Source organism: Myxine glutinosa, chromosome 9 (genome assembly GCF_964187855.1).
Source record: "Myxine glutinosa chromosome 9, kmMyxGlut1.1, whole genome shotgun sequence".
NCBI lineage: Eukaryota > Metazoa > Chordata > Myxini > Myxiniformes > Myxinidae > Myxine > Myxine glutinosa.
In genome coordinates, this window is record NC_136269.1 from 60,664,251 (window position 1) to 60,674,250 (window position 10,000).

General features: G+C 45.7%; 1 protein-coding gene across 1 annotated transcript in view; it reads left to right on the forward strand.

Annotated features, from left to right (window-relative positions):
* LOC137418542 (uncharacterized) overlaps positions 1–10,000 on the forward strand; it is a 46,843-nt gene that overhangs the window by 477 nt on the left and 36,366 nt on the right. The window contains exons 3-5 of the mRNA XM_068104624.2: positions 6,421–7,131; positions 7,246–8,640; positions 8,742–8,783. Of these exons, the coding sequence (XP_067960725.2) occupies positions 6,421–7,131; positions 7,246–8,640; positions 8,742–8,783 (2,148 nt within the window). The remainder of the gene's footprint in view (positions 1–6,420; positions 7,132–7,245; positions 8,641–8,741; positions 8,784–10,000) is intronic.

Genomic DNA, 10,000 nt, shown 5'->3' on the forward strand with positions numbered 1-10,000 from the left:
ACAAATTTCGTTCTTCGTTATTTGTTCTTTCGTTCTTCGACCACGTTGTTCGAGATCACGTGATCAAGTTGTTAATACATGTTTCATCTGTCCCCTGAATAACTTTATTATTATGTCGTATTCTACAACACTTTTTTCTACTTCTTCTATAAAAGGATGCTTTCGACTTGCTCACCAATTCTATTCATTCAAAAAAAAAATTCCATCTCTTACAGTGCATCTTTCATTCATTCCCTAAACTCTCCAGAACTCCACCCACCCTTCAGCGTCCTCAAACGTATTTTTGACTCGAATGTCTCAAGAAACTCATTTTGCAATAAATGTTCGTTTCCCATAAATCGTACACTTTCTAAAATCCAATCACACCCCTCCCCTCCAAATCTTCCCCATCACCCATCTCTGTCAAATCTTCCCCCTTGCCCCTCCCCCCCAAATCTTCCCAAACACCCATCCCTTTCAAATCTCCCCCGCTGCCCCTTCCCTCCTAAACTCCCCCCACACCCCTCCCCTCCGAGACTCTCCCTCCCTCCTCCCCTCCTAGACTCCCCTCTCACCCCTCCTCCTCAAAGCGTCCTCCCCACTTCTTCCCCCTTCCAACTTTCATCTTCCTCAACCTTCTGCCTCACTCTTCCCCATCCTCAAATAACACCTCACTGCACCTCACCCAAACACCATCAAACCTTTTGTCCGCCCCATTCTTCCCTTTCTCCAAGCTATTCTGTAATCTCTGACACACCTGCAACAGCTCTCCCTACCTCTTCCTCCTCTTCCACATCCTGCCCTACCGCTCCCCCCCCCCCCCTGTTCTGTATCCGATGCTCCCCCTTCCTCTTCCTTAACAGTATGGACCTCAAACATCCGGGGCCTTCGCTCAAACTTAACTGATCTCTCCATACAGGTTGCTTCTGACAAACCAGACGTGATCTGCTCAACAGAAACCTTCCTCCTTCATGATGTCTCTGATTCCTTGGTATCTCTCCCAGGTTACTCCCTCCTCAGGTATGATAGACCTGAGCCTCGTCCTGGAGGTGGGGTTGCTATCTTTATAAAAAAAAACTCTCTTCCTCACTCGCCCTGCACTGCCCTCTCTCCACCTCACCCCCAGGAATACCTTTGGCTACGGCTTCCCCTTCGCTCCCACCTTTTGTTCATATGCGTGTTGTACTGTCCACCAAACAGTGATGACTCCATCTACATCTCGCTGTCTGATAATATGGACCAACTTCTATCTACCCATCCCAACTCTCTTCCTCATATGTGGTGATTTCAACTGTCACCATGCCAGTTGGCTGGGGGTGGGTACCTCTCTCACCAGCCATGGCTCTTCAGCAAAGGACTTCTGTGACTCACTGGGACTGACACAATCTGTCAATTTCCCAACCCGGATCTCAGTCAACGGAGAATCTTCTCTTCTGGACTTGGTTATGACTAACTTCCCTGAAAATGTCTGCTGCTCTTCTTCTGCTCCAATCGGCTCTTCTGATCATGTGCTTGTTAAAGTGGACATCTCTCTGACCATTTTCAGAGAGCCTCCTCAGCGTCGACGAGTCTGGCATTTCACTCAGGCCAACTGGCACGGTCTTCAAGCAGCCATCAATCATCTGGACTGGTCTCCCATCTCTACTTCCTCTGACATCAACTCATCCTGGGAATTCTTCCAAAGTAAATTGCTCTCTCTCATGCACAGATTTATCCCTTCTCGTCTTCAGTTGTCATACCCTTCCTCCCGTCCATAGTACACGGAATCTTGTGGTGAGGCTGTTGCCCAGAAACAACTTGCTTTCGTCTCCTGGAAAGCAAATCCAACGGACGGAAATCGCATTTCCTTTCACAAAGCCCAAAACAAGTGTGTGTCCACCCTCAGGAGAGCCAGGAAACAATATCTCTCCGTCCTCAGGACCGAACTCTCTTATCTGTCTCCCTCTTCCAAATCCTGGTGGCGTCTGGTGAAATCTGTTTCTGGTGTTTGTTCCCCCTCCATCCCCTCCCTCACCTTAAATGGCCACATGGCTGACTGCGCACGTGAAAAAGCTGAATGCCTCAACTCTGTTTGCCTCTAAATCTTGTGTCCCAAACCCATCCCTCTCTGTACCCACCGTACCCAGTCGTACCCAGCTGCTCCTGGACTCTGTCCTTTCCTCCTGACAAGGTGGAAAAGTTTGTCAACCCTCGACTCTGATTCTGCAACTGGACCTGACGGCATCAGCCCACGGGTCCTAAAATCATGTTCTTCCGCTCTTTCACTCCCCCTCTCTGTTCTCTTCACCCTCTCTTTTGCTCAAGGTCATCTTCCATCTGCTTGGAAATCTGCCAACATCACCGCTTTGCACAAAAAAGGTGCAAAAACAGATCCCAGCAACTACAGACCAATGAGCCTTCTCCCAATTATCAGCAAAGTCATGGAATCCATCATTGCTTCAGATATGAAATCTTTCCTCTTCTCCAATGGCTTGATCTCTGATCATCAATTTGGTTTCAGACCTGGACACTCCACTCTGGACATGCTGCTTCTGCTTTCTCAACAATGGATGGAGGTCCTCAATGCCAAACAGGAAATTAGAGCAGTCTCCCTTGACATATCACGTGCCTTCGATACGGTCTGGCACCCCGCTCTGCTCACCAAACTCTCCTCTTTTGGTATCCATGGAAATCTCCACGCATGGCTGGCGGACTTCCTCTCTAGTCGTGGTCAACGTGTGGCCCTGAATGGGTTTCTCTCATCTCCTCTTCCTGTTCAGGCTGGAGTTCCCCAAGGCAGTGTTCTGGGCCCTGTGCTTTTTCTGGTCTTCATCAATGATCTCTCTGACTCTCTTGAAAATCCTCTCTATCTCTTTGCTGACGACTCTACTCTCTGTCGCTCCAGTCTTCATCCCTCAGATCGGCAGTCTGCAGCCTCCTCACACTCTGCAGACCTTGACAAAATCACAGACTGGGCAAACAAGTGGAACATGTCTTTCAATCCTGACAAATCTCACACTCTTACGATGTCTCTCCGAAAAGACCGACTGGACAACCCTCCCATCCACTTTCTGAATAATCCTCTCCAAGAAGTTCTGTCACTCAAGCTTTTGGGTCTCACTATCTGCCATGATGTTTCCTGAAAAAAACCACATTTCAAATCTGGCCTCCAAAGCCAGTCGCCGACTGGGCATCCTCCGTCGTGCGAAGACCTTCCTTGGCACACCTGAGCTCCTCACCACATACAAGGCTTTCATCTGCAGCTCAATGGAATACTGCTCTCCCCTCTGGGCTGGTGCTCCTGCCTCACACCTAGCTCGCCTTCACGCTGTTGAAACCAAAGCATTCAGAATCATTGGAATCTCCCACGATGAAGCTAACTCCAAGGGCCTCTCACTCACTCACCGCAGGCAGGTTGGTGGTCTTTCCGTCTTCTACCGACTCCTCTCTGGCCTTGCCCCCCCAGCTCTCTCTGGGCTCTGGCCCGCAAATATTCCTACAGGTCGCACAAGATCTGCCTGCAACCCTCTTTTGGTTAAACTGCCAAAATCAACTCTCTGCTCACCTTCACTCCTTCATTCCTCTTTTCTCCCGCCTCTGGAACAAACTCCCTCGCCCTCCTCAATCCCTCTCCTCCCTCCAAGTCTTTAAAACAGCTGTTCACCACCATCTCTTATCTTCCCCCATCCAAAACCTTGATCTTTTCTACCCCCGCTAATTTCACCCCAATTCCACTTTTTGAAATACCAACTTTTGTCCTGGAAGTCCTTGGTGTCCTTGTGCTTTATACTTCTCCCTCCCCCCCCCCCCTTCCCACGCCTCCTCCCCCCGGGCCCTCTCCCTTCCACACATCTCCCTGCTCTCGGATGTTGTGTGTGCGCTTCCCCTTTTCTCCCCATCTTGTCTTCCGCTCCCTCTTTTTGTGTATTTTGTTTGTCTGGTCGATTTGTTTTTGAAATTGTTAGCTCTTTCACGAGCCTCGATTCAGTATACAAAAAAAATAAAAATAAAAATCCCTAAGGTTTATCATTAGGCTGTAGATGAATGTGGTGTGTGGTGTGGTGTGTGGTGTGGTGTGTGTGTGTGGCTGAATTCGCTACTTCCTTGGATTTGCCTCGACAGTATTTGCAAACAAAACAAAAGTTTCATAGTCTAGGATCATGGTATATGCAACACACCTGTATATTTCGTCCATGTACAATGAACGGATCCGGAAGCAAAAAGTCAAAACTATAATGGTACTCAGAGATTGTCTGAGACTCAGACTCAGATATAATTGTACTCGCACCAAACCTCCACCAAATGTCGGCCGAATCTGTCAACTTAAGATATCACGTTACCAAACAGAGGGAAGAGGCTGCAGTATACCTGGCTGAAGGATGAGGGTTGCAGAAAGTGGAGATGTCAGCAAATAGAGGATTTTCCAGAGACTGATCATTGATCAGGAATACGACTGGGCCCAGAATACTGCCTTGGGGGGGCTTTCCTGCCTTGATGGAGATGAAAGGATTCCGTCACGAGCCACACATTGGCTACGACAGTAGAGCAAGTCAGGACGCCATTAGTGGAGTTGGCCTTGGATGTCATAGGCAGAGTTTGGAGAGTAAGGCAGGATGCTATACTGTATCAAAAGGACGAGATTTGTCGAGACTGCACTGAACCCTTACCTGACATTGAGGGCATCTATTCATTGTTCGGAGAGTAAGTAGTGTGGAAGTGTAACTCAGTGTAACTTATTAATTGGCACTGGTAACTTATTAATTAACACTGGTAACGAAGCAGATACATTTTACCTGCAAACTCTGTGAAAGACGAGTTCGTAAATGAGTCAGGAATGTGCCCGAACATGATAATCTCTTGTCCACCTGGTCACAGCCCCTGGCTGGAGCACCCCCCTATCGTTTGGTAAACGGAACTCACAGCAGGAGGGGAGCGAGCTGATGCCAGGACTTGGTGCATGCATGACCTCGGGGCATTAGCGGAGAAAGGATTAACGTTCAGCGGACAGGGGATTAAGTCCAGTTTGTCCATATAAACGAGAGCAAACGTTGAGTCGAGAGGACTTGTCACCAGGAGCTCTGACCGACGGAACGGACGAGCACTCATCAGACGCTCTGCCCGACGGGAGTGGCGGAGGAACATCGGCCGAACGAGAAGGACCATGCGAAAAGAGTTAACCTGGTCCATTGAATAAAGCGGTATTATTTGGTAATTGGAATGAAGTGAATAACCAGTTAATAAACCAGACCTTTTGTAAAACCTGTGTCCGGTCATTGGAGTCTTGAGTCTCCCGAATACTTCCCCTACAGTAGCATGGCCAAGCTGGAGTAACCGGGGTCTGAAACCAAATTTGTGATCTGAGATGTGGCTGGAGAAAATGAAGGATTTCAAATCAACTGATTTATTGATTGCATGACCTTGCTGATTGGAAGTAAGCTGATAGGTCTGCAGTTAAAGAGATGCGTTTTTACACGTTTTTATGCAATGCACTGATGTTGGATTTCCAAGCAGATGTTAGATGACCTAGTGCAAAAATGGCTGAGTGAGGATGTGGAAGAGCAGCAGTAGGTTTTTGGTTTAAGTGAGCTGATGCCGTCCGGTGCAGTTGCAGTGTCGAGGGTTAAAATAACATTCTCCTTCACAAATGCAAAATAGTCCAGGAGCTGTTGCGTACGACAGGAAAGGATGGTAGTCCGTACAGAGAGGGTTGAACAACATTTGGAAGCGAACACAATTGAGGCATTTGGCCTTGAGTGGAGTTGGCTGTGGTACCATTTGAAGAGAAGGGAGCATACCCCAGAAACTTGCAAGGCATTGGTAGACCATGGACAAACTTTGGCATTGAACCTGGGTTCTCTAGTTATCGGTTGAGATGGAAATGTTAAACAGGCTAATTAGGAGGAGTATCCCTCCAGCTATAGATTTACCAAATTTCATTAAGGTAGCCGAGACCATTCAGATGGGTTTGTGGATTTGTGGAGACCCCAGGGTCTTGTAATACTGCTTTGAGGTTACCTTTTTTTGCAATTTGGTAAATTTATTGGTGTACCTGCTTTGTGCCTTTGCTGATTGCCTTTATTAATGGATGAAATCAATATTATATTGACTGAAGTATGTTAACCACCGTGAGAAAAAGCAATAAGTTGACGACCCCTATGTGGGAGCAAATAGTTGCTTCCTCGGAGCTTCCCCCCCCCCCCCCCAAAGGGTTAATATAAAATAAAATGTCAGCTGAGAGCTTGGAGCTGATCAATTGGTGTAGTGAATAATTGTGCGTGCAATTGTACTGGTGCCATTTATTTATGAACATCAAAATTTAGTTTGGTTTGTTGCATCCTCTTCTCTCTGAATAAATATCCCGTGTATTTATCTTTTACAATATCCCCTTCCCCTCTCTTGCCAACCAATGGTGTGCTCCTGTGCTGTCACCTTTGAATTTATGTACACCTTGTTCTCCGATAGGTTACAACATAACTCGGTTGTCAATGTCCAATCTACAATCGGAAGGTGATGAGGGCACGTTCCAGCTAGTCTTCTCAAATCTCACATGGGATGGTGAATCTGTGCAGCTCCAGCACATCGTCGAGGCAACAAAAGACTATTGTTTGCTTCTCCATATTTGCCCTCAGCTTTGTGAGCGGGATTTGTGCACAAAGCTGGACGGACTGTTCCTAGTCTTCACTCCAGTTTGTGGTTCTCGTCTTGTTGTGGATCTCTGCTTGCATGCGTGCAGGGCACATTTGCTCCTGCCATCCATGCTCTTGCAGGTGTTTGTTGCTGCACCCATGGAAGTTGTTCAACAGGTGCAAATAGATGTTTGGTACCACATTGTGAATGGCAGTGTAGCATCTGACAATGATACTGTGTGGATGACGACTAAGTGTAGCTTTACGAATGCTTCTGCAACAAACGAATCGCTTAGTCATGACGTTTTACAGCGAAGAGGGATGCTTTTGCAGTACCACCTCGCTTCTGATGAAAAGGTTTCAGTTGGTCAACCAGTGGGAAGCCAGTCAAGTTCTTTGCTCGATTTTCTCACTTCATTCAAACTGTTTGAAGGCTTATCTTCAGCATTGAACTTCTTTATGCGCAACAATGTCCAACGAGGAGTTTTATCCAACTGGTCGAGACGGGCATATTCCAGGACTACCTTTGACCAAATACCCCACTGTGGTGAGTGGTTTTGATCATCTTTGCTCTAACACTTGTCTGCCTCGGTTGTTCTGTAGTTCATTTGTTTTATTTGGTTGTCGCACATTAGTTTGTGTGGATTGCTTTGCCTTGCAGAGTCCATGATGCTGTCTGCAATCGGGCCTCAACCAGACTGCCAGCTGGAGTTCTTTAACAAATCTGGAAACCTTTACCCTCCTGGATTTCCCGATCACTACCAAGAGAACGTGACTTGCCAATGGACGATACATGCTCAGCTGGCTAAGCGCATTATGGTGAAGATCTGCAACTTTGGTACACCCAGTAACTGCTGTGAGATTGAGGACAGGATTGTGTTTGAGGAACTAAGCCCAAATGGAGTGAACACGACACTGTGGGCTTGTTGGGGTCAGCAAGTCTCTTTGTACAGCCCATTAGGTCAGGGTGTAAAGGTCAGTTTGGTAGTCGGTGGCTCGTTGCCACAAAACGTATCGACTAACTCTCGTCGCTTCTGGGGGGAGTATCGTGTCCTGGATAAATACGAAATGTTGGATATAACATGGCTGGCTTGTGACGAATGGGGTTTGAGAAAAAATGTGGGTTCTGATGATCAGACTTTGGATGAACTGGACAGAACAATAAATGATGAAGAGTTTGTGTTGCCTACATCTGTGGTTTATTCGGCGGTTTCAGAAAGCACGATTCAACTGCCTCTCCCTATTGAAAACTTGGGTTCAACAACTGGAGAGGGCTCAACTTTTTCACATGATGCCCTTCCATCACATAAAATATCAACTGCCTTTTGGTCAACAAAGAAGCTGCATGCTCGAAGGAAGCTCCTTGATTCTTTTGAGGAAGACTTTGCTCCACATGATCGTGTCAAATTCAAACGAGTTGAAGATTCACCAGTCACTGCGGCAGTTGTGAGTACGTCAAATGTTGTAAAAATGTTGCCCTTTGTAAAAACTTTGACAGCACAAAAGATGAGAAATGAGAATCATGGCATTGTGCATTCCAAACAATCATGTCTTGAAGGTGCCTGTGTGTCCACATTGAACCCAAAGTTGAGGCCTATTTCTCGTCACCACGTAGCAAGAACGCAAAACCGAGCTGCCTCTTCAGGAATGTCCACCAGTTTACCTTCGATCAATGTGAATGAGCGAATGGAGGTAAAATTGTTGCTTTACCCTCGGCCAAGTATTACGAACACTGTTTCACCAACAATATTAGCTGCACTCGCTACTTCCATGGACATTTCCTCCCCTTATTCATCCTCGTGGAAATGGCCAATTGGCAAGTCAAACAACTCTCAGGCTGCAGATGATTCTGATAGTGGGATGCAAGCTGTACATTCTCTGCCAGAAACGAAGAAAACGTTTTCAGTCTTGGAAAGTTCATTCCCTGCCGAAGCAGACTATCGTTCGGATGTGACTTCACGTTTCGACGTGGACCATGAGCGAGTGGCGAGTGCCAGTCCACCATTGTTGCTGCATGCGACGCACCCAGCTTGGGGTGAAGAAATCCTTAGTATCGGTAAGCCTGACGTGCTTTTGGAATTTTGAGATTATTTGATGGTTTTTGTTTTTTGTTGTTTTCTTAAGTGGAAGTGGCATATTGCATTTATTCTTTTACAGGAGGCACTATTCACATTCGTTCTGGTGTTTATAAACCAAAAGGTAGGCCTTGATTGCCAAAATTTGTTCATTATTGTATGCTTTCGACACATTTCTATCTTTATGGGGGTACTGCTGCTTTCTAATTTTGTTTTTAATCTGATCATTAATGAACCAAAGCTCCTGATACCAAAAGTAATCGTTTGAACAAAGTTGGACCAATTGTCGTGTCCCAAGGTTATTATTTTGCAAACACGAACGAGCTTCTTTTTTAGGGTTGAAATTTTGGTTAGCAGTTTCATTTATAAAATAGTTGGTACATGGTGCTGTTCTAATCCTGTTGGCATGTTAAAGCAGTCTTTTATTTATATATATATATATATATATATATATATATATATATATATATATATATATATATATACATACACAGACTTGGCATTTAATATGGAATTTTTTTTTTTGTGGGGGTGAACTTACTTTTCAAGATGACTTGGAACCAAAAGTTCATTGGAATTATGTTGAAATTATTCTAGATTTTGTTAGTGACCTTTAAAAGAAACAAAAACCACATTTGACATTTCAAAGCAAATAAATTGATCCTTGACTGATGTAAACTGATATCGAACTCAATTCACGGACAGTACTGTTAAACTTCTGTACGTTTTCCAGAAGTATCTATTTTGCACATTAGGCAAAAAAAAATTTCAACAAAAACAAAAGCTAAATTATGACGGATTACGGACAGGAAATTACAGTTGAGTAATTCGTGTAACCCCCACGAGCATTCAGGAGAGCACATACACGTTGAGGCATGCTGTTCACAAGATTTTTCCAAGGTTTGGACAGGAATCGCTTGCCATGCAGTGACAATAGCCTGTGGAATTCATGCACAGAGGTAGGCTGCTGGTCCAAGTTGTCGATTTGACGCGTTAATTCTGCCCACAAGTTCTCTATCGGATTCATATCCGGGGACATGGCAGGCCACTCCATATGCTCGACACCACGGTCAGCAAGAAAGTGTTGGATCATGCGAGCACGATGAGGCCGTGCATTGTCATCTTGGAAGACAAAGTTTCCTCGAAAGGCTGCACAAACAAATGGAAGCAATGTTTCTTCCAGAATGACCCTGCACTTAAACTAGTTCAGGTTTCCAATCAGAACAACCAGGTCAGTTTTGCCCCCTGCATGAAAAGCAGCCCAAACGGTCACCCCACCACTTCCAGCTTGGACTCTTGGCACTATACAATCTTCGTTGTGGGCTTCATGCACTTGTCTGC